The following is a 24,963-nucleotide window of genomic DNA, read 5'->3' on the forward strand; positions in this document are numbered from 1 at the left end:
TCCTGCCTCAGCCTCCCAAAGTGCTGGAATTACAGGAGCAAGCTGCCACACCCAGCAGAGAAGGTGGTCTTAGATACTTAATTAGAATAAGCTGACAGAGAATCAGATTTTGGAGAAAATAATTAGCTCACTTTTTTTTTTTAATTAGCTCACTTTTGACCACACTATGTTTGAGATATATATTAGGGTCCCATAAAGAGATATTAAGCAGGTACTCTGGAGTAGTAGGGAGAGGGCTGAACTGGGGATAAGACTGGAAGGGACTAAAGCCAAGAGACTGGATGGGATTATCAAGGGAAAGCATGAAGAAAAAGAAACCTAAGACTGAGTTCAGAGACGTTCCACCATTTCAACGTCAAGCACTTTGGGAGGCCGAGGCAGGCAGATTGCTTGAGCTCAGGAGTTCAAGACCAGCCTGGATGACATGGTAAAAGCTATCTCTACAAAAAGTACAAAAATAGCCAGGCACAGTGGTGCATGCCTGTAGTCCCAACTACTTGGGAGGCTGAGGCAGGAGAATCACTTGAGCTCAGGAGGCAGAGGTTGCAGTGAGCTGAGATTGCACCTTTGCATTCCAGCCTGGGCAATGGGGGTGAATCTTTGTCTCAAAAAAAAAAAAAAAAAAAAAAAATTTTTTTTTGAGAAGAGGCCAGTGATGATGCCTTGGAAGCTAAGAGAAGAAAATTTTTCAAGAAAGAAGTGGTTAATTGTGTCAGATTTGAGATGTTAAGATGGGACTTTATTGTTTTTGACAACTTGGAGGTCATTTGTGACCCTTGAAAAAATAATCTAATGTTATTGCAGGGGTGAGGGTAGAAAGAGGATAGAAGCCTGATTGAATTGGATTGTACTGGGAAGGAATGGTGAGATAAAAAAGGAGAAATTATGACTACAGACATTTATTTTATGAAATCTTGTAAAAAGAAGCAGAGTCTGGGCACAGTGAATCGTGCCTGTGATCCCAACACTTTGGGAGGCTGAGGCATGAGAATCACTTGAGCCCAGGAGTTCAAGACCAGCTGGGCAATATAGCGAAACCTCGTCTCTACCAAAAAATAGAAAAATTGGCTGGGCATAGTGGCACATGCCTGTAGTCCCAGCTACTCAGGAGGCTGAGGTAGGAGGATCGTTTGAACCCGGGAGGTTGAGGCTACAGTGAGCTATGATCATTCCATTGCACACCAGCCTGAGTGACAGAGCGAGACCCTGTCTCAGATAGATAGATGGATAGATAGATAGGCAGACAGGAGCAGAGAATTGGGCAGTAGAATTTCTAGTAAACACCTGCCTTCAGTGATTGTATGAGTTTAGCTTGAGTTGATCTACTTGTTCATTGTAGCACCTGCCCTTGTCTCTCACTCAAAAACCATAGCTCATACCTTTTTTGTTGTTGTTGTTGAGACAGGGTCTCACTCTGTTGCCTAGGCTGGAGTGCAGTGACTCAATCTTGGCTCACTGCAACCTCCACCTTCCGGGCTGAAGCAATCCTCCCACCTCAGCCTCCCAAGTAGCTGGGACTATAGGCGTGCCACCACACTGGGCTGATTTTTTTGTATTTTTAGTAGAGGCTGGTCGTGAACTCCTGGGATCAAGTGATCCGCCCGCGTTGGCCTCCCAAAGTGCTGGCATTACAGGCATGACCCACTGCACCTTATAGCTCATACCTTTCTGTTGAATCTTTTAGGCTATTGGATGTTGTTACTGTGCCATCAGGTGAACTTCGTCATGTGGAAGGCACCATTATTCTACACATTGTGTTTGCCATCAAATTGGACTATGAACTAGGCAGAGAACTCGTGAAACACTTAAAGGTAGCACCAAACTTGTAAGGTGATCTGGGTCTCTTTTGAATGAAAGTGTTTGAACTTAAGCCACTTTTATGCCAGTTAATGACAGGAAATAAATACTGTAAAATGACCCTGGGTGTGAAGGATCTCTTTTTTTTTTTCTTTTTTACTTTAAAAGTGGAAAATACATGATGTTACCACACTCCCTTTTTTTAAATGTCCTCACTTTAGCAGTATACCACATCCTTAAGCAAGCCAGAAAGTTTTATTCAAAAAAACCCTCAAAAGTTCTAATGCAAAAAAGTGGGAAAGAAGTTGAGAACTATTCAGCAGGAAACTCAAAATCTAATTCTAAGTAGATTATGTGTCACTATCTTATATGACCTTCAACTACGGCCTCTGCTTTCTCATTTATGAATTAGTAGTATATCGTGGAGTTGTGTGATGCCAAGTCATTCATCAGGAAGTATTTGTAAAGTAGTAAAATAAAACTCAGAAGTGTTTTAAACTATATTAAAAGTAGTGTACAGATATATCTGTTCCTCCAACTTTTTAGTTTGAAAATTCTAACTCAGAAAAGTTAAAACACTACATAGCATGAAGAACATCTATGTTCCCTTCACCTAGATTGACCAATTATTAGACACTTTGCCACATTTACCTCACATTTTCTCTCATACATATTCTTTTTCTGAACATTTAAAAGTAAGATGCAGAAACCCAAACCCTAACACTTCAATGCCTGAATATTTCAGCATGCTAAGAATAAGGACATGTTATCACAATACCATCATCACATCTAAGAAAATTAATAATTCCATAATATTGTTTAATTTATATTCCCTATTCACATTTTCACAGTTGTCTCTAAAATGTCTTTTACAGCTGTGTTTTTTTTTTTCCCCTCTGCTGCAGGCTCTCATCAGGCTTCATGCATTGCATTTGGTTGTTCTTTCTTTCTAGCTTCAGACTGATTTTTTTTGAAGCATCAGCCCGCTTGTCTTGCGTAATGTCCAACATTTTTGGATTTAACTGATTGTTTCCTCACGATTGGGTTCAAGTTAAACATTTTTGGCAAGAATACTTCGTTAAGTGATGTGTACATTTTCTTGCAAGGGCCAGATACTAATATTTTACACTTTGCAGGCCATGCAGGTTCTGTCACAGCTACTCAGCTTTACCATTGCAGCAAGAAGGCAGCCATAGACAAAATGTACTAATGAGTGTGGCTGTTTTCCCATTTATGGACACTGAAATCTGAATTTTATTCCGTTTTTATATTGTGGGATATTATTCTTCCTTTGATTTGTTTTTTTTTTTTTTTGGACAGAGTCTCACTGTGTCACCCAAGCTGGAGTGCCGTGGCCCAATCTTGGCTCACTGCAGCCTCCACCTCCCAGGTTCAGGTGATTCTCATGCCTCAACCTCCCAAGTAGCTGGGACTACAAGTGCATGCCACCACGCCTGGCTAATTTTCGTATTTTTAGTAGAGGCGGGGTTTCGCCATATTGGCCAGGCTGGTCTTCAACTCCTGGCCTCAAGTGATCTGCCTGCCTTGGCCTCCCAAAGTGCTGAGATTACAGGCGTGAGCCACTGCACTGGCCTCCCTTTGATTTTTTTTTTCCCCCAACTATTTAAAACCATAAAAACCAGTGTTAGCTCATGAGTTGCACAAAAACAGGTAGTGGGTTGGATTTGGCCAACAGGCTGTATGTAGTTTGCCAACCACTGTTCTGTGCATTACATCAGGAGGAACATGGTATTAGCTACCTTACTATTCGTGAGGCTAAATCATTTGCTTTTAAGAAAATGACCATCAATTTTGTTCATTTATAAGTATATATGTATCCCTTTGTATTAGAAAGGAATCTATAGGATCATAGTTCGAGATAGTATTGAAAATCCTTTTCCCAACAACATTTCACACAATGGTTTTCGTTTTCCTGTCTATTGATGATTCTTGGCCTAAATCAGTAATTATACCAGGAATTCAAATTTTATATCTTATTTTTTTTCTTTTTGTCCTCACAATCTGTTCCCAAGGAATTCTAATTTTAATTAGAAAATTTTAATTGCATCTTTCTTTCGGCATTATTAGCTGGCATTCTTCTGTAAAAAGAGCCTCTCCTTTCCCTAGTGTTTTGAATATCATTATGCACTCATGAACCTTTTTAAATTCAATGTACTCATTATTCATTACTGTCATTATTTGTTTTGAACACAAAATTACCCAAATTTAGCCAGTTGGATCCTTCAGGTCAGCTTATGTGTTCTTTTGATGTGACCCCATTTAGTGTTTGAGCTGTGGCATGATATGCCCCAGGCTCACCATAGTACTTTCTTTGCCCCATCCTGATGCTAGCCATGTCTCTAAAAAGCCCTGGGTCCCTTTTGTAGGAAAGGATATTTAAAGACCATAATCTGTGAGTAGGCTTTAAAACTTTATCTTCTCTGTATCTGTTCACTCTTTTTTTTAATTTAGGTTCGTAGTAACTATATTACTGGCCTTTTTACCAGCTTTATGTATTTTGATCCACTCTGTTGTTTTGTTTTTGTTTTCCATTTGATTGATGTTTTATTTTACATATTTTTTGTTTTATTAGTATCATCTTTTCTAGGCCTTGAAAATGTATTTTTTAAACTTTTTGAGGCACAATTTACATAGCACAAAATTATTTTATTCTAAGCATGCAATCCAGTGATTTTTTTTCATAAGTTTACCTAGTTTTGTAACGGTCACTATAATCCAATTTTAGAACATTTTTTTATCACCCTGTAAGATCTTTTATGCCCATTTAATCTGCATTAGCACTCCCAGTCCCAGGTAACCACTAATCTACTTTCTGTCTCTATAGATTTACCTTTCCTAGATATTTTGTATAAATGGAATTATATGATATGTGGTCTTTTTGTGTATGTCTTCTTTCATTAAGTGTAATGTTTTCAGGGTTCACCTGTGTTGTAGCATATGTCAATATTTCATTTCTTTTTATTGTTTTGTTTGTTTTAGGAGACATGGTCTCACTCTGTCACCTAGGGTGGAGTGCAATATCATGATCATGGCTCACTGCACCCTCAAACTCCTGGCCTCAAGTGACCCTCCCACTGTAGAGTTCTGACTAGCTAGGACCACAGGCGCACACCACCATGCCTGGCTAATTTTTAAACAATTTTTTTAAGAGATGGAGGTCTTGCTGTGAACTCCTGGCCTCAAGTGATCCTCCTGCCTCAGCCTCCTGAGTAGCTGGGATTACAGGTGTGAGCTACCGTATCAGGCTTATTTCTTTTTATTGTTGAATAATATTCCATTGTGTGGATATATATGAGTTTTGTTTAGCAGTCTCCCAGCTGGTGGACATTTGAATTTTTTCTACTGTTTGCCTATTACAAATAATGCTGCCACTAACATTCAAATGTAAGTCTTTGTGTGGACATACGTTTTATTTCTTTTATGCATATACCCAGGAGTAGAACTGTTGGCTTATATGAGAAATTTATGTTTATATTTTTAAGAAATTGCCTGTTTTCCAAAACAGTATCATTTTACATTCCCACTATCACTATGTGAGGGTTTCTATTTCTCTGTGTCTTGGCCAACATTTGTTATTGTCTGTCTTTTTTATTATATCCATTCTAATGGGTATGAAACAGTACCTCATTGAGGTTTAACTTTGCATTTTCTTAATGACTGATGATAATTGAGCATCTTTTCATGTGCTCATTAACTGTTCTAATACCTTCTTTGGTGAAATGTCTATTCAAATCTTTTGCCCGTTTTTTGAGTGTGTCGTTTGTCTTCTTAATTAAAATTCTTTGTATATTCTACTGACAAGTTCTTTTTTATTTTTTCAATAACTTTGTTATGAATGGTGACAAGTTCTTTATCAGGTATATAATTAGCAAATATTTTTTCTCAGTCTGTGACTTGTCTTTTTATTTTCTTAATGGTATCTTTTCAAGTACAAAAGTTTTAAATTTTGGTGAGGTCCATTTTTATCAATTTTTTCTTGTAGAAATTATGCTTTTGGTATTGTATCTAAGAAATCTTTACTTAATCCAAGGTCTTAAAATTTTTCTATATGTTTTCCTCTAAAAATATTACAATTTTTGCTCTTACATTGTATTTCTGATCCATTCAAGGACCTGTTTTTATTTTTTTATTACTATTAAAAAAATTTTTTTATGTCCCTTGAGTCATAAGGACTTTTTTTGGGGGTGGTACAGTGGCGCAATCTGAGCTCACTGCAATCTTCGCCTCCCAGATTCAAGTGATTCTCCTGCCTCAACCTCCCGAGTAGCTGGGATTACAGGTGTGCACCACCACTCCTAGCTAATTTTTGTACTTTACGAGACGGGGTTTCACCATGTTGACCAGACTGGTCTTGAACTCCTGACCTCAAGTGATCCACCTGCCTCAGTCTCCCAAAGTGCTGGCATTACAGGCATGAGCCACCACACCCGGCCAAGGGACTTACTGTTAAATAGGCTGTTATACTTTTAAGATGTATGTAATGGGACCAGGTGTGGTGGTTCACACCTGTAATCCCAGCACTTTGAGAGACCAAGGTGGGAGGATCACTTGAGGCCAGGAGTTGGAGACTCTCCTGGGCAAAATAGTGAGACTTCATCTCCAAAAAATTTAAAAATTTAAAATTAAAAAATTAGCCAGGCATGGTATAGTCCCAGCTACTTGGGAGGCTAAGCCAGGAGGATCCCTTGAGCCTGGGAAATCAAGGCTGCAGTGATCTATGATTGCATCACTGCACTCTAGCCTGGGCAACAGAGAGAGACCCAATCTTTTTTTTTTTTTTTTTTAATGTAAGTAAATGACTTCCTTTTGGTTGCTCTCTTCTAGGTAGGACAGCAAGGAGATTCCAATAATAACTTAAGTCCCTTCAGCATTGCTCTTCTCCTCTCTGTAACAAGAATACAAAGATTTCAGGACCAGGTATTTTTTTAAAATGCCATTTTGTTACTTTCTGTAGTTGGTAAAAAAAAAAAAAAAAAAAAAAAAAAAAAAAAAAAACACAGAAATCTGTTTTTGTTGTATCCTTTCCTAAACAATTTTACCCCCTTCCTGCCAGCAGCAAAGCTGCTATAAGACAGGTATGTCCCTTCTGTTCTCTGGGGATTGATGGAAAACTTCTACAGGTTTTTGGTTTATTCCTCTGTTTCCTGTTGTGTGGTAAGCTAGGTGGTGAGGTGGGAATAGGAGTGGAAGGATACCACAGAGCCCAAGTTGGAGGAAGGGACAATTTAGCTGGATATTCACCAGCAGTTTTACTATGTTGTAGCTTTCCAAGAATAGGTTAGTTGCAAGGATGAAATTTACACTTTTTTTCTTTTATGTGTTCCAGGTTGTGGGTAATATTTATATTGACTTTTAGCCTTTTTTCCCCCTTTTTGCTTAAGGAAGGCTTGTCTTCAACTCCTTAAAGTTCCCACTGAATGTCATAATTTTTGTAACATCTTCATCTAGTTAAAATAGTTGTCACAGGGATATATGTGAATGGCAGCTCATAGGAACAGTTATAGGGTTAAGATTTATAGCATGAGCTACAATACTTGCTTTATTTTCTTATTTCATTCTGTTAGATGCTTGATCTTTATTTTTTCATTTATTTTTATTAACTATACTCAAGGTGCTTGATCTTTTAAAGACTTCGGTTGTAAAGAGCTTTAAGGATCTTCAACTCCTCCAAGGCTCAAAATTTCTTCAGAATCTAGTTCCTCATAGATCTTATGTTTCAACCATGATCTTGGAAGTAGTGAAGAATAGGTAAGTTGGTGAACCATTTCTCAAAAGGTGTATAAGGTGTTTAATGTTAGAAAATGCAATGTGGTATCATACTTGCAGCCTATGAGGGGAAAGTGATGACTTACAGCTGTTGACGTCACACATCAAGGTTCAATTTCTTAAAACTGGTAGAGCATACTTTTTCCCTATGGAAATATCCTTGAATCTCAGGACCTGGTTTCTTGGCCACCTTGACAGCAAGCATACAAAACTGAATTAGGTGCTTTTGTTTATTCCATGATATTACAATTCTCTATTTTCCTTCTCTTTCTTTCCATTTTTTTTTGAGACAGAGTCTCACTCTGTCACCCAGGCTGGAGTGTAGTGCCACAATCTTGGCTCACTGCACCCTTGACCTCCTAGGCTCAAGCAATTCTCCCACCTCAACCTGTCGAGTACCTGGGATTACAGGCATGCTCCACCATGCCCAAGTAATTTTTGCGTTTTTTGTAGAGACAGAGTTTTGCCATATTGCCCAGGCTGGTCTTGAACTCCTGAGCTCAAGAGATCCACCTGCCTTGGCCTCCCAAAGTGCTGGGATTACAGGCTTGAGCCATTGGTCCTGGCCCTTTCTTTTCCTTTTTAAAGGAAACAGTCTCACTATGTTGCCCTGGCTGGAGTACAGTGGCTATTCACAGGCTCTATTATAGCACAGTAAAGCCTCAAACTCCTGGCCTCAAGTGATCCTCCCACCTCAGTAGCTGGGACTATAGGCATGTACCCCCATGCCTGGCTTGGCCTTTCTTCTTTTTGTTTTTTTTTCTGAAGACGTAGGAACTTTTCACTATGTTGCCCAGGCTAGACTTGATCTTCTGGGCTCAACTGATCCTCCTGCCTCAGCCTCTCAAGTAGCTGGGACAATAGGTGCATGCCACTGCATCTGGCTCATGGCCTCTTTTTAAGGTGAGTAAAAAACATTAAGAGCTTTATTTACTTTGTTGAAATTTGGAGCTTCTGGTTGGAATTGAATTATTGATTAGTCAGTTTAGACAAACTCATTTAAAACCACATGGAAAACATCAGTAACTATCCTGGTTTTTATTTTAATTTCAGGACGTACATTAGCTGTTGTAACAGTCTTTACTATGTCATGCTTTCACTGTGTATTAAATATATTTTAAAGTTTCATAATTTAAGCATAATTTACGGTAGGTCTCTTCTAGGCCTGGAATTCTTGTTTATTAATAGATTGAATTTACATGAGCTTTGCAGTAGGGCAAATTTGAAATTAGAGTTTATTGTTTGAGTGTTTTACCCATTGTTAGGCCTTAAAGCTTTTTAATCTTTGTATCTGATTATTCTTTTTCCTGAGGTTTATAGTTGTGTCTCCAGTATTTTCCCAACCCAGTCTCTTCAAGTTGGGCTAAAGAAAGAGGTACTCACTAACCAGGAAATTCCTGGAAAGCTTCCCATCTTCTGGAAATCTCAATCGTCATAGGACTCCATGTCCTATGTATAATTAGCCTGGTGTGGGTACTTGCCACCAGGTGGGACCAAACCTCAGCCGGGAGAGATTTGGATAGCCTTATTAGATCCTCTAAAATAACTGGCTGGTTAGTTACACATGCTTGCCCCAGTCAGTTAATCAACCTTTAAATAATGCATTCTCCATTTTATGTAATTGAATTTTTGGCTCTTCAGAGTATGAATATTGTTAACTCTATTAAAGTGTTATAATTTACCCATAACTATCTACTTCATTCTGTAGTGCTGCATTATAATTTGTTGCAATTTAACAGGTAGATATAATGGATAAAGGTTATATGCACATTATTTCCACCGTGGGGTATAACATTAAGTGGTATAAAACCACCAATGATTCTACTCTTTTACAAAAGATTATTTGTAGTTTTAGCTTATGCTGTTGATACCAGATCACTCATCCATTTATACTATAAATATCTACTGAGTGTCTTTTATATGCCACCCTTGTGCTAAGCAATGTGGGTAAAAATATGACTATACTATGACCTCTCTCCTAGAGAATCTCTGTCTATGGAGGGGAGCTAGTTTGTAAGCCTCTACATAAGCGTTGTCAGTACTGTAGGGTAATAGAAGAGGCAGCAATGAACTTCTCATCATGAAATCTTGAATGGGAATCTTTAATGGTCATCATATTGAAATATTCAGTATGATGTTTTTTGAATATTCTCTAGCTTCTGGATTTTCCCAGTATTCTGTCTGTCATTGGAGACCACTTGCCTGCTGTTCCCATTATGGTACATTTTAGGAATTCATCCATTCTGTCAGACGATGTGTGTAAAGAAAAGGTTTATATGCAGAGTACATTGATTATCTAGGCCAAGTTTGGGAAATGTATAACAGGGCAATGAGTATAAAGGTAAGAATATCTTACTAAGTTTTTCTTTTTTAACTAAGCTTTGTTTTCTTGTAGTGTTCATAGTTGGGACCATGTTACTCAGGGCCTCGTTGAACTTGGTTTCATTTTGATGGATTCATATGGGCCAAAGAAGGTTCTTGATGGAAAAACTATTGAAACCAGCCCAAGTCTTTCTAGAATGCCAAACCAGCATGCATGTAAGCTCGGAGCTAATATCCTGTTGGAAACTTTTAAGGTGAGACACTATTTTGGCATCGACTCCCTAATTTTGTTTAAATAATCCAAGTAGGGCTTGGCATTTGCCTGGAAGTTTGGTGGACAAGGAAATTTGAGTATGTATTAGTTTGACAGAGGATATATGACAGAGATTAGGATAATATTGAAACATGATAGATCCAGTTTGATGGAATACTTATTTTCTTATTCTTTTATAAGTTTTTCATTTATTCCACTTAATCCAATTGTTTCTGACCTAGAAGTTTGAGTATAAGATAGCTTTTTCATTATTTTTCCTTCTTCTTCAAGCAGTAAACCATTTCTAGTTTTTGTTTGATTTTGTTTTAATGCTGTTCCTTTACACAGAAGAAATTTTTTTAAGTCACTGTAGAGCATCGAGCTTAAAGAATCATGCTTAAGAATTTTTACTGAAAATAAAACAAAAAAAAGAATCATGGCCAGGCGCGGTGGCTCACGCCTGTAATCCCAGCACTTTGAGAGGCCAAGGTGGGCGAATCACGAGGTCAGGAGATCGAGACCATCCTGGCTAACACAGTGAAACCCCATCTCTACTAAAAATACAAAAAATTAGCTGGGCGAGGTGGCGGGCACCTGTAGTCCCAGCTACTTGGGAGGCTGAGGCAGGAGAATGGTGTGAACCCAGGAGGCGGAGCTTGCAGTGAGCCGAGATCGCGCCACTGCACTCCAGCCTGGGCGACAGCAAGACTCTGTCTCAAAAAAAAAAAAAAAAAAAACAAAAAAAAGAATCATGCTTGGTCGGGCATGGTGGCTCAAGCCTATAATCCCAACACTTTGGGAGGCTGAGGTGGGCAGATCACTTGAGCTCAAGAGTTTGAGACCAGCCTGGGCAACGTGGCAAAACCTCATCTCTACAAAAAATACAAAAATTAGCCAGGCGTGGTGGCACGCACCTGCAGTCCTAGCTACTTAGGTGACTGAGGTGGATCACTTGAGCCCAGGAAGTCAAGGCTACAGTGAACTGTGTTTGCACCACTGTACTCCAGCCTGGGTAACAAAGTGAGACCCTATCTCAAAAAAAAAAAAAAAGAATCATACTTATTGGTTCATTGTTTCTGAAGAAACCAAAATGGGAAATTTACATTTTTTGACATTATTACGAAATTATCACTGACATCTCAATTTCTGAGAAGTTTTCAAAAATTTATTTTCTTTTGAATAAAAAATGCTAGATCATATCTGAGGTTAAACAACTTTTCTACCTCTAAGTCTTCTTGATGTTCAGTTGTTTAATGTAGCTACACACCAAGAGTGTCTGCTGAAAATGTTATTTGGGAGGTTGATCTAAATGTAAATCTAGTGTTCTAATCCAGAACTATGAAGTAAATGTAAGAATAGTTCTTGAGAGTTATCAGTGTATTTGATGATATAAATTACCCTGCTTAACAGTGATATTGTTAAAGACATTATCTTAGAGTATGTTTTTGTATTTAAATTATTTTTCACAACTAAAGAGGCTCCATTTGGTTTCACATAGATGTTGGCTTTATCAAGGCATCTTTATACATTGCTACTAAGTCACTGACAGTCTGAGGTCTGAACGAATTAGTCTGTACCATAAAGTAATCAAGTTCAAGTAAGAATTTTAACTAAAATTCAAGTGAAAATTCAGAATGGGGCTTTTAACGGCAACTGCTGTGCTTCTAGAAACTGAGAAAGGGGTTAGGGAAGATCTTTTAAGTTTCTAGAAATCTTCATGGGCTTTTACATTTTGATTTTTAGAATAAAACTTATGTATACTGTCAGGAATATGGATGTTGTCAGGTAATGGATACCTAAGTAGAATTGGTCCTGTTTGATGCTGAACCTTATATGTAGCAATAGTTTAATGTGATCTGTACTTTTAGGCTAATAAACATGGTATTATCCTACTAATGAATCATCTAAGCACAGAACAAGGGGAAAGTTGAGTGATTCTGTCTTTCCAGATGATTCACATTATATTCTGATTTTTTTAGTTTTACTCATACCCAGACAGTTCTTCATCCTGCCTGACATGCATTGATGTACTTAAAAGCTGAAGGTCACCCAGGAATATTTTATTTATTCTGTTCTTTTTAGATCCATGAGATGATCAGACAAGAAATTTTGGAGCAGGTCCTCAACAGGGTTGTTACCAGAGCATCTTCTCCCATCAGTCATTTCTTAGGTATTAAACTTTGAAAGAATGAATAAAGTTTTTAGAAATATTTTCATTTAAATGTCATAATCATTTGGTCCTGGGAAAAAAATTTTAATGAGCATTTAAATGCAGTATCTTTGATAGGATGCCAATAAAGCAAATCCACTTATGTTGTCTGGGATTGTCAGTTGTCAAAAAGGCTGTTGTTGTCAGTAAGGAAAGCAACAATTAAACCAATAAGTAAAATTTCCATTTTGCCTCAACATTTTCTCTTTTTATTAATACCTCTCAAATGAGTGCTGTCCTTCTGCTGCCACTCATTGACTTCCTAGTCCTTTTAGCCTTGACATTTGGACTGCACAGCGTTTCTTTCTGGTGACCTCTGAATTTGCTGGGGTTTTTTTTGTTGTTGTTGTTGTTTTTTCTTTTTTGGACACAGTTTTACTCTGTTGCCCAGGCTGGAGTGCAGTGGCGCAATCTCAGCTCACTGCAACCTCTGCCTCCTGGGTTCAAGCAGTTCTCATGTCTCAGCCTCCTCAGTAGCTGGGATTATAGGCACACGCTACCACACCCAGATAATTTTTGTATTATTAATAGAGGCAGGGTTTCGCCATGCTAGCCAGGCTGGTCTCGAACTCCTGACTTCAGGTGATCCACCCACCTTAGCTTCCCAAAGTGCTGGGATTACAGGCGTGAGCCACCATGCTTGGCCTGAATTTGCTGTCTTTAATACATAACTCCTAATGTCTAAATTTACTAGCCTTACTCACCAATTTTAAAAATTTCTCTATGTCATTCATCACTGTTTATAACTCCCCTGAAACTTTTTAGGTAAGTTCTCTGATTACTGTAAGAGTTTGCTTCTTTTCCTGCCTGTGACCAGTTTTTCTTTTACCTCAAATATAGTACAGTTCCCTTCAAACAAATTTTCCTTTCCATTGCTCCTATTTCCATTATTTGAAGCATGTTTCTCCAGGTCCTAGAGGCTGGAATTACCTTTTATTTTCTCAAACACACTTAGTACCTAAGTTCTGTCATTTTTCTCCCTCATACTGTTATTTTTTCTATATTCCCTCCTCCCCCAACCTCACATCCAGTGTCTAGTTCCCATTCTTACAACCTTGAATTTAGACTAATGCCACAGCTTTCTAACTGGTTTCCTGACTTTTTCTTCTCCCTGCAGCAATTTAACCTGCATATTACCACAGATTAGTATTCCTAAAATACCACCTTGTTGCTACAAAATCATCAATATGTTATTTAATAGCTCTTTTTGTTTGTTTGTTTTTTGAGATGGAGTCTCACTCTGTCACCCAGGCTGGAGTGCAGTGGTGTGATCTCAGCTCACTGCAACCTCGGCCTCCCGGGTTCAAGCAATTCTCCTGCCTCAGCCTTGCGAGTAGCTGGGACTACAGGCACGCGCCACCACACCCAGCTAATTTTTGTATTTTTAGTAGAGACGGTGTTTGACCACGTTGGCCAGGATGGTCTCAATCTCTTGACCTCATGATCCACCTGCCTCGGCCTTCCAAAGTGCTGGGATTACAGGCGTGAGCCACCACGCCTGGCCAAATTGTCAGCTCTTTATCCTGGCACTGAAGGTCCTTGACAAGTTGATCCCAACCTACGTTTCCAATGTTAAAGTCAGTTATTTACTTTCCTGGATTCTTCACCCCAGCATCATTGATTTCCCTACCATCTTCTGAATATGTCTTATACTTACCTTTCTCATACCTTTACTCATACTTTTCCCTTTATATATGTAGGCATTTCTGGTTCTTTGTGCATTTAAATGTTCCCCATCTTTTAGAACCTAGTTTAAGTTCCTTCTCCTCATTGCTTTCCTAATATATACCAACTCATAATGATCTCTTCTTCCTTTGAACTCCTATTTAAACTCCCTTTACCATTTGGTAGGCAATAAACTATGTTTGGAATTAATAGATATTTGATATTGCTCTGTGATTTACTTCTTTAATTCTTTAAAAAAATTTTTTTACTTCCAACTAAATTGTTAACATTTTTAAAGAAAGACTATGTTTTATACTTTTATGTTCCTGATAGGACCATATTATGCTTGCATGTAGTAAAAATTCAGAAATATTTATTGATTTATTTTAGCTTAGAAGTAAGAAGATGTGTGCTACTACTTATGTCTAGGCAGTGTAATCGGTTTCTTCCTTTCTTTTAGGCAGTTTAATTTTTATAGAAATTGAAACTATCATAGAAAAAAGCTAAAATTATCCTGGTTACATTGGAGAAAAAGTATATATAGAATCAGTAGAAATTTGTATTACAGTATACTTGGCTTATTTGAGAAAGGAAACAAAAGACTTCACATTTCTTTCTCCGTATTTTTCTTGTTTTTCAGATCTGCTTTCAAATATCGTCATGTATGCACCCTTAGTTCTTCAAAGTTGTTCTTCTAAAGTCACAGAAGCTTTTGACTATTTGTCCTTTCTGCCCCTTCAGACCGTACAAAGGCTGCTTAAGGCAGTGCAGGTAAGTCTTCAGATTCCCAAGTAACTTGCCAAAACTGAGGTTTAACTGTCTAGTGGAAGTCTGATGCATTTCTGTATAAATATGTATGTCTAAGAAATTCTATTCCACTTTAGTCTGAAACATAAAATTTGCATTAAAAGGGCAAGAGCATTGATCAAGACTGTTTTCCAGGTTTGTTTACTATCCATAGCACTATTCTCTCAACTCATTTTCAAGTTAATGAAATAATTAAAACTCTCTTAGAACATTATTGAGTACAATAGATTTACAAAGGCATTCGCAACCAGTTTCATTTTAGTGTTTCAAAGTATACTATTGTCTTTGTTAACTGTAATAAACATTAAAACGTATACAAAAGAGACGTAAGCTTCCTTGTAGAAGCCATATGGTCACGGTATTGGGTAGAAATGAGCTAAGGCTAATAAGCAAATTTGTTCTGTTTTTACCCACTGATTCTTTTTCAGCCCCTTCTCAAAATCAGCATGTCAATGAGAGACTCCTTGATACTTGTCCTTCGGAAAGCTATGTTTGCCAAGTATGTAGCATCTTTTTATATCATAGGAAGATGTCATCTTCTAATGTTGGAGCTAAAGTTATCTCTGCCATCTCCTAGTACCACCTGTTCACAGTGATCATGAGAATTCCTAGCCCCGCAGAGCAATTTCATCAAATAAGGCATTTTGCTAAGTGCTTTATGTGCTTTTTTCATTTAGTCTTCACAGCAACCCTATGAAGTAAGAATTATTGCAATTCCCATTTTACAGATAAGAAAACTTAGGCTTAGAGAAGATGAGTGACTTTCCAAAGGTAAAACAGTAGTTGGTGGTGGAGCAAGGATTCAAAGTCAGGTCTAATACCAGAGCTTGTGATGTCAAGTACTTTGCTCTACTACATTAGAATAATCTTCAGGATAATGTTCTAGTGTCAAATACTCTGAAACCTGAGCTGGCAGCAGTTCCAAAGGGGAAAGCACCTTAGTCAAGAAGAATATACTTAAGAATCTCATTTTAGTGAACATCTGAATTATGATCTAGAGGCCAGTAGATCAAATTAATTGTTGAGGGGAATGAGTTTTATTTGTAGCTTAGCTAATCCCTCCTAACATCTCTTCCTTTATTTCTTAGTATATAAGCTAGAGATGATCTTGCCATCTCCTAAAAATATAAGACAGTAATATGTGAAAAGCATTTGGTACTTTGAGGATAAGATGCCCAATTAATATCACATTGGCCATATTATATATATTCATGGGTGTCCAGAGGAACAACTAAGCCATATACTATTATCTTTGTTCTAGAATTAACAGTTTTTGTTACTCCTCACCCAAAGGCATGGCGAATAGACTGAGATATTATGTTGTAACATCTTTAACATGAGTTAATCATTGCGCCTCAGTGAGAAGACAAGTGTGACATTTTCTGGAAGGACAGTTTTTACATGGCATCAAATACTACATTATCCTATGATGAAAGAGAGCATATGAAGGGAAGCACTCCTTCAAACATGGCAAAATCAGCAATTTCTTACATTTGAGTAACCAGCCAATTTTACAGTCTCTCAGCACTCTTATTCTTATTCCTCACATAGACTTGAGAGCAGGATAGAAGTAAGTAGAGTATCATGAGTTAAGTAATGAAAAAAGTCAGTTCAATTTCTGTACTATAAATTGCTTTGAACAGCTGATACCTTATTTTGAGTACATAAATTCACTTCATTTTGCTCTACGCTTCATTGTTTATACATATGCCTTCTCTGTATGCAACTAGCTGGATTTTTCTGACCCAGAAGCATATTCCTGTGAAACAGTACTGTTTGTTAACTTCTCTATTTCTGAGCTAGCCAACTTGATGCCCGAAAATCTGCAGTTGCTGGGTTTTTGCTGCTCCTGAAGAACTTTAAAGTTTTAGGCAGCCTGTCATCCTCTCAGTGCAGTCAGTCTCTTAGTGTCAGTCAGGTAAGGATTATTTATGTTAACTTGTAGTGTGTGCGTATGATTCATGTGCATCGATGAAATGCACACTGTTTTCTTTTATTCCTGTTATGGTTGTAAGAATGATCCTAGAACTAAAGAGTCTGATGATGATGATGTTGATGATGATGATGATATTGGCCAACACTTATTAGTGGCAGATTTACTGTATGCTAAACTGTACTATCCAGTATGGTAGCCACTGTCCTCAGTGTGGCTATTGAATGGAACATTTGATTGAAATGTGACTAGTCCACATTGTGTTGTGCTATACATGCAAAATTCATACCAGATTTTGAAATAAAAGAATGTAAAAATCTAATAATTTTTAATATTGATTACATCTTCAGAGAGAATTTTTTATGTGTTGGGTTACAGAAAACATTAAAATTTACCCTATCTCTTTCTCTTTACTTTTTTAATGTGGCTACTAGAAAATATAAAATTACATACATGGCTTGCATTTGTGGTTCATATTATATTTTTCTTTTTTTTTTTTTTTTTTTTTTTGAGACGAAGTCTCTCTCTGTCACCCAGGCTGGAGTGCAGTGGTACGATCTCAGCTCACTGCAACTCACTGGAAGCTCTGCCTCCTGGGTTCACGCCATTCTCCTGCCTCAGCCTCCCAAGTAGCTGGGACTACAGGCGCCTGCTACCGCACCCAGCTAATTTTTTGTATTTTTAGTAGAGATGGGGTTTCATTGTGTCAGTCAGGAGGTCTCAATCTCCTTACCTCGTGATCCACCCGCCTTGGCCTCCCAAAGTGCTGGGATTACAGGCGTGAACCACCACACCCGGCCCATATTATATTTCTTTTGGATAGCATGGTGCTAGATATTGTGCTAAAGTGCTTTACATTTATTATCTCATTTAATCTTCACAGCAGTCCTCTGAGGCTAGATACTATTATTATCCCATTTTCTTCTGTCAATTTATTTACTTTGCACAAAAACATATATTACACCTTGTAATCTGAGAAAACAAAACTTTTTATAATAATCTGGTAATCTAGGCTTTGGAGCAATAAAATTGTCTTCATAATTTAAATGATGTACTATAAGATTTATAAATAGGAGACATATTTATATATAACAGTTTGACTAGGAATCCTCACTTTATTGCTTTGGTATAACTACATAAAGCTTTGTCTATAACATATGCATAGATTAAATATTAGGAACACTAGGTATCATTTGTATGTTGTTATCCCCATTTTAAAGGCAGGGAAACTGAGGCTGAGCCAGGTTAAATAACTTGCCCAAGGTTATATAACCAAGAAAGGGTGGAAGAAGGATTTGGCCTCAGGCAGTATGAACTACATTACTGTGATGCCTGGAGTAAGGATTAGGAATTCTTGGTCTATAATTGCTGATTTTATTATGTAATTTACACAAAGGATGTCAGTTCTTTGTCATGTCCATTTCTAAACAAAAGACTGTCTTCCTCCTAAACCTTTCTAGAATTTGTGGAAGAGTGAGATTCTTCTAGCTATTGAAGAAGTCTTAGACCTTTTAAATAAAATTATGTATATTATTACTACTGGATTCTAGTGGCTTGAAATAAGCAGTGTGCCTTCCTAAGCAATTGATATTGTCAAGGAAACCTTAAGGAATAGGAACAGTTAATTTTGTTAAAATGCTTAAAAATTCTCTTATTCCAAACCAGAATAAGAGTGACACTTATTACCGCATGGTAATGATTATACTGTGTGTCTCACCCCTGGGGTTTGGCATGTGGAGAAAGGTTAAGTTTTTTTGACCAAGAACATAGGCTCGTTTAGCTCCTTATTGGAAACTGCTTTGGTAAGATAGACATTAATTGGCCTGTCTTCCTTTCAGGTTCATGTGGATGTTCACAGCCATTACAATTCTGTCGCCAATGAAACTTTTTGCCTTGAGATCATGGATAGTTTGAGGAGATGCTTAAGCCAGCAAGCTGATGTTCGACTCATGCTTTATGAGGTAAGTCAGTAGAATGGAAGGAATGTAGCAAACCCCCAACTAATAATTTTTATTTTAGTAATTTTTTTCCTGATTATGAAAGTACAGTAGCTATGCTCTTATTTGATTTAGTCAGCACCAGTAGCTAGTGATGTTTGGTCAAAAAGTTGTTTAAGGCAGGGCACAGTGGCTCACACCTGTAATCCCAACACCTTGTGAGGCCAAGGCAGGAGGATCAAGCAAGACTCTGTCTTTACAAAAAATAAGAAAATAAAAAACATTAGCTGGGTGTGGTGGCATGCGCCCATGGTCCCAGCTACTCAGGAGGCTGAGGCAGGAGGATCCCAGCAGCGAGGCTGCAGTGAGCTATCATCACATCACTGCACTCCAACCCAGGCAACAGAGTGAGACCTTGTCTCTCAAAAAAATTTTTTTAAGGTGAGGAATCATAAAACACAGTTGATAGACCTTAAATATTTTATTTTAATTTGAAATATTTAAATATACTATAAATTTGCCAGTCTTAGGACTAAGTCCTTTTTTTTGCTTTGTTATTGATTACAAGTTTACTTCCTGTCTCTCATACAAACCCATACCCTTAATTTATTGCCTATAGTTTCAAATTTGTGTTTACCTAAAGTGGTATAAAAACTTTAAGCTACTTCAGATACAGTTTAGTACAAAAATCTTTTAGATAGCTTCAGTTTTTTCTCTTTTTACAATTGTGTTACCTCTAATTTATCAGAAACTGGTTTGAGAGACTGACTTTCCAAACATTTAACTTAGTTTTTTTTTCTTTGAGACAGAGTCTCGCTCTGTCACCCAGGCTGGAGTGCAGTGGCACAATCTCGGTTCACTGCAGCCTCCATCCTCTATCTCGTGGGTTCAAGCAGTTCTCCTGCATCTCAGCCTCCCAAGTACCCGGGATTACAGCTGTGCACCACCATGCCCAGCTGATTTTTGTATTTTTAGTAGAGATGGGATTTCACCATGTTGGCCAGGCTGGTCTTGTACTCCTGGCCTCAAGTGATCCATCTGTCTCGGCATCCCAAAGTGTTGGGATTACAGGCGTGAGCCACCATGCCCGGCCTAACTTAGTTTTTATAAAAGCAACTTCTTTTTCTTTTTGTACTGAGTTTTCAACAGTTTACTGAACGTCTGATTAAATCACTAGTTATTATGACAGTACAGCTAAGAGAAATACAACTACTGACTTGTGATTAGCATATAACTCACCCAGAGGATATTGTGGTAGCATATATGAAAACAACATTCATCTTTCTGTACCTTTCCATCAGAGCTCTTAGATGCCTAGGTACACTATCAATGAGCAGTAATATTTTGAGGAATCTTTTTTTTTTTTTCTGAGCAGTAGGTCTCAACAGTGGGCTTAAAATATTCAGCAAACCATGCTATAAACAGGTGTGTTATCATGCAGGCTTTGCTTTTCCAATTATAGAGCACAGGCAGAGTAGATGTAGCATAATTCTTAAGGGCCCTAGGATTTTTGGAATAGTAAATGAGCATTGACTTCAACTTAAAGTCAGCAGCTACATTAACCCCTAACAAGACAGTCAGCCTGTCCTTTGAAGCCAGGCGTTGACTTCTCCTCCCTAGCTAGGAAAGTCCCAGATAAAGTCTTCTTCCAATATAAGGCTATTTCATCTACATTGAAAATCTGTTGTTTAATATAACCACCTCGATCAATTACGTTAGCTATATCTTCTGGATAATCTGCCTCAGCTTCTCCATCAGCATTTGCTGCTTCACCTTGCACTTTTTTTTTTTTTTTTTGAGTCTCACTCTGTCACAAGGCTGGAGTGCAGTGGCGCGATCTTGGCTCACTGCAACCTCCACCTCCCAGGTTCAAGCGATTCTCCTGCCTCAGCCTCCCCAGTAGCTGGGACTATAGGCTCACGCCACCACACCCAGCTAATTTTTGTATTTTTACTAGAGACTGGGTTTCACCATGTTGGCCAGGATGGTCTCAATCTCTTGACCTCGTGATCTGCCCACCTCAGCCTCCTAAAGTGCTGGGATTACAGGCGTGAGCCACCGCGCCCAGCCCCTTGCACTTTTATGTTATGGAGATGGCTTCTTTCCTTAAACCTCATGAACCAACGTCTGCTCGCTTCAACTTTTCTTCGGCAGCTTCCTCATCTCTTTCAGGCTTTATAGAATTGAAGAGTTTGGTCCTTGCTCTGGATTAGGCTTTGACTTAAGGGAATGTTGTGGCTGGCTTGGTCTTTTATCCAGACCACTAAAACTTTCTCCACATCAGCAGTAAGGCTGTTTTGCTTTCTAATCATTCATATGTTCACTGGAATAGCACTTTAAATTTCCTTTAAGAGCATTTCTTTGCATTCACAACTTGGCTCTTCGGTGCAAGAAGCCTAGCTTTTGACTTGCCTCAGCTTGTGACATGCCTTTCTTACTAAACTTGGTCATTTCTAGCTTTTGATTTAAAGTGAGAGATGTGCGACTCTTCCTTTCACTTGAATACTTATAGGTCATTGTAGGGGTTATTAATTGACCTAATTTCAATATTGTTTTGTCTCAGGGAATAGGGAGGCCTGAGGAGAGGCGGAGAGATGAGATGATGGCCCAGTCAGTGGAACAGTCAGAACATACACAGCATTTATCAATTAAGTTCACTATCTTATATAGACACAATTTGTGACTCTTCAAACCAGTTGCAACAGTAATGTCAAAGATCATTTATCATAGATCCCTGTAACACATACAATAATAATGAGAAAGTTTGAAATATTGTGAGAATTACCAAAATGTGACACAGAGACATGCAGTGAGCACATGCTTTTGGAAAAATGGTACTGACAGACTTGCTTGATGTAGGGTTGCCACAAACCTTTAATTTGTAAAAGTAATATCTGCGAAGTGCAATCAAGCAACTTGCAATAAAATTAGGTATGCCCATATTCTGTATAAACCACATTGTTTAAATAGTTAAGGCACAGTGAGCCACTCTTCTTTAGGGTGAGCTTTGTGTCAGTGTAAGTAACTGTTTACCAGCTAAATTCTCAGCCACCAGCTGGCAAAGGTGCACTAAGGATAGGCAGTCTTAGACTTCATGTGTTAACTCTTGTGCAGTCCTTGATGTGCCCCTCCCCCCCAAAAAAAATCTTCGCCCTTATTTAGCTCTAAAGTAAAAAAAAATTAACATGAAGTGGATCATAGACTTAAACCTATTAGAATATTGCTGTTCATTTATTCATCAGTCTTAGTATATCATTGGTATATGAAAATACCTTATGTAGTGATATAACTTGTCATATTTGTTACAAGTGTATGCCAGATTGCCATTTGCTTTTTTTTTTTAATATGATCCTTTTAGACTTACAGAAATAATAATTTTTGGTTACTAAATCTGTTGATTTTCTTCCTCTGAGATGTCTTCTATTACTTTTTTTTTTTAAGAGACAGAGTCTTGCTCTGTTATCCAGGCTGGAGTGCACTGGTGCAGTCTCACTCACTGCAGCCTGCAGCTCCTAGGCTCAAATAATCCTCTTGCCTCAGCCCCAAACAGTTGGGACCATAGGCACGAGCCACTGCACCCAGCTAATTTTTCTGTTTTTTTTTTTAACCTTTTGTAGAGACAGGGTCTCACTTTGTTGCCCAGGATGGTCTCAAATGCCCTGGCTTCAAGCGATCCTCCTGCCTCAGTCTTCCAAAGTGCTGGGATTAAAGGCATAAGCTACCATGCCTGGGCCATCTTTATTATTTTATCTGTAGAAAGTCCAAATCCTTCCAGTGAATATTCACTAACATTTTCTTTGAGGTTTTTTTTTTATGCATTTGTTTTTGACGTTTAGCTACTTAATTCATCCTGAATTTGTATAATATATATGAGGAGCTTTTGCCCCAAGCTAACCATTTGTTCAGACATCATTGCCTCCTTTATGTGTACTGTGTATCTCTGTATGCCATTTTAAAATTTTGCCTGTAGATTTTTGTGCCAAGACAAAGTGTCTTTTTATTATTATTACACATTCATAAAATATTTTAATTCCTGTTAGGATTAATTTTCCTTTGGTTCGTTCCTTTCTCCTTTCCCCTTTTTCCTTTCCTTTCTGACAGTCTCACTCTGTTGCCCAGACTGGAATGTAGTGATGCGATCTCGGGTCTCAGCTCACCGCAACCTCCCCATCCCTGGTTCAAGCGATTCTCCTGCCTCAGCCTCCCAAGTAGCTGGGATCACAGGCGTGCATCACCATGCCTGGCTAATTTTTATATTTTTAGTAGAGATGGGGTTTCACCATGTTGACCAGGCTGGTCTCGACCTCCTGATCTCAGGTGATCCCTCCTGCCTTGGCCTTCCAAAGTGCTGGGATTACGGGCATGAGCCACCGTGTCTGCCCTGTTTCTTTTCTTTAAACAAAAAAAAATTTGTTGATCAATTCTCATTTGCTTTTACTCACAGATGAGCTGTATAACCTCTTTTCCAGGTTCCAGAAAGAAAGTTCTCCCCAGGATTTTTTTTTTTTTTTTTTTTTTTTTTTTTGAGACAGAGTTTTGCTTTATTGCCCAGGCTGGAGTGCACTGATGTGATCTCAGCTCACTGCAACCTTCATACCTCAGCCTCCCGAGTAGCTGGGATTACAGGCATGTGCCACCACACCTGGCTAATTTTTGTATTTTTTAGTAGAGACAGGGTTTTGCTGTGTTGGCCAGGCTGGTCTCGAACTCTTGGCCTCAAGTGATCTGCCTGTCTCAGCCTCCCACAGTGCTGGGATTACAGGTGTGACTTACTGCACCTGGCCTCCCCAGGATTTTACTCTGAGCAGTTCTTAACTAAGACTAGGACATTTTGGGTGGGAAAAAAATACAGTCATTTATATTAGGGCATTTAGGACCATCAAATATGGTCTTGATAGGAAAGAACTGCGAAGAGGATAAAGAAAGTGTTATTTTTAAGTTATGGTTGTCCAAATCACTAGTATCTCTGTTAAAGCGCTTATTTCTTCTCTTTGATTCCTCTTAGGGGTTTTATGATGTTCTTCGAAGGAACTCTCAGCTGGCTAATTCAGTCATGCAAACTCTGCTCTCACAGGTAAAATACATTTTTATGGATATATGGAAAACAGACAAGGATTGAGAGACAATTGATGGTTTTTAGACGTTTCAAAATATAAAATAATTCCCAACTAGTACATTGGTACTTTGTGAACATGCTATGGGTATGTGATGCTGTTCTGGGTTGTCTTATCTTGGTCACCACTTACCTGTCTGCCATAATACCATCATCTAGCAGTTATCCTTGTGAATTAACAGTCTGTATCCTAAGTCAGAAGGACATTTTGAAGAACCATTTATATAAGGACCATTGCAGCTGTATCCATTATGTTATATTTCTGAAAGAAAAAAGAAATCCAAAACAAATATAGCAAAATATTATTTCTTAAATCTGGGTAATGGATACATGGATGTCTTTTACATCCCTTTCTGCACTTTTCAGTTAACAAATTTTTAAATTAGAAGATTAAGTTCTTTTAATCTTCAAGACTAGAAGAATTCATATGGAGACTCTCTACCAGTAGGGTGCCTTTAGACCCCTAGTCTATCATTTTGTTTGCTCTCTGTCAATGCCATTGCTTTGTGATAGTTATGAAGTTTCATTTGAAATTAAGGTCTCAGATGTGTGAAATTATTGGAAGTTCCCATACTATCCATCAAAAGCTTTTCATCTGGCCTTGGGCTTGATCCTATATAAAATTTATATTCTGTTAGCTATATTGTATCTTTCAAACTGTAATCAACACATCTACATTCACACATTTAACAAAAATAGAAAATTATGTTTGAAGGCATAGAATAGCGCTTTCTGACTTAGGTTAATATGCAGGCCAGTAAAATTCTGCAGACTCCAAAAGTTAAAAGAAGAAAAATAATAACTCATATTTTTTTGGCTCTCTTATATGCCAAATACTGTTTAAAGTACTTTACATGTATTGTCATATTTAATCCTTACACAATGAATATTAATAATATCCTCATTTTTAAGATGAGGAATCAAGGTACAGATACTTTTATAAAAACCAGTAATAAGTAGTGGTACTGGGATCTTCGACTCAGCCAGTCTGACTCTGGATCCTATATTTTTAACCTCCAAGTTAACTGAAAATGTTGATTGCACGTACAAGTTTAGGAATAGAAGGAATTGGAATAGGAAAGATGATCCTAATCTGTACAATATCCAAAGCAAGAGCACAGGATGTGGGTGAGCCAAAGC

At 38.0% G+C, this 24,963-nt stretch overlaps 1 protein-coding gene across 1 annotated transcript in view; it reads left to right on the forward strand.

The window, feature by feature from the left end:
• Positions 1–24,963, forward strand: part of FANCI (FA complementation group I) — a 124,653-nt gene that overhangs the window by 75,801 nt on the left and 23,889 nt on the right. Inside the window, exons 10-19 of the mRNA XM_030814987.1 lie at positions 1,685–1,811; positions 6,643–6,735; positions 7,430–7,566; positions 9,980–10,160; positions 12,242–12,329; positions 14,674–14,804; positions 15,269–15,339; positions 16,644–16,758; positions 18,612–18,734; positions 23,716–23,784. Of these exons, the coding sequence (XP_030670847.1) occupies positions 1,685–1,811; positions 6,643–6,735; positions 7,430–7,566; positions 9,980–10,160; positions 12,242–12,329; positions 14,674–14,804; positions 15,269–15,339; positions 16,644–16,758; positions 18,612–18,734; positions 23,716–23,784 (1,135 nt within the window). The remainder of the gene's footprint in view (positions 1–1,684; positions 1,812–6,642; positions 6,736–7,429; positions 7,567–9,979; positions 10,161–12,241; positions 12,330–14,673; positions 14,805–15,268; positions 15,340–16,643; positions 16,759–18,611; positions 18,735–23,715; positions 23,785–24,963) is intronic.

Source organism: Nomascus leucogenys, chromosome 6, assembly GCF_006542625.1.
Source record: "Nomascus leucogenys isolate Asia chromosome 6, Asia_NLE_v1, whole genome shotgun sequence".
NCBI lineage: Eukaryota > Metazoa > Chordata > Mammalia > Primates > Hylobatidae > Nomascus > Nomascus leucogenys.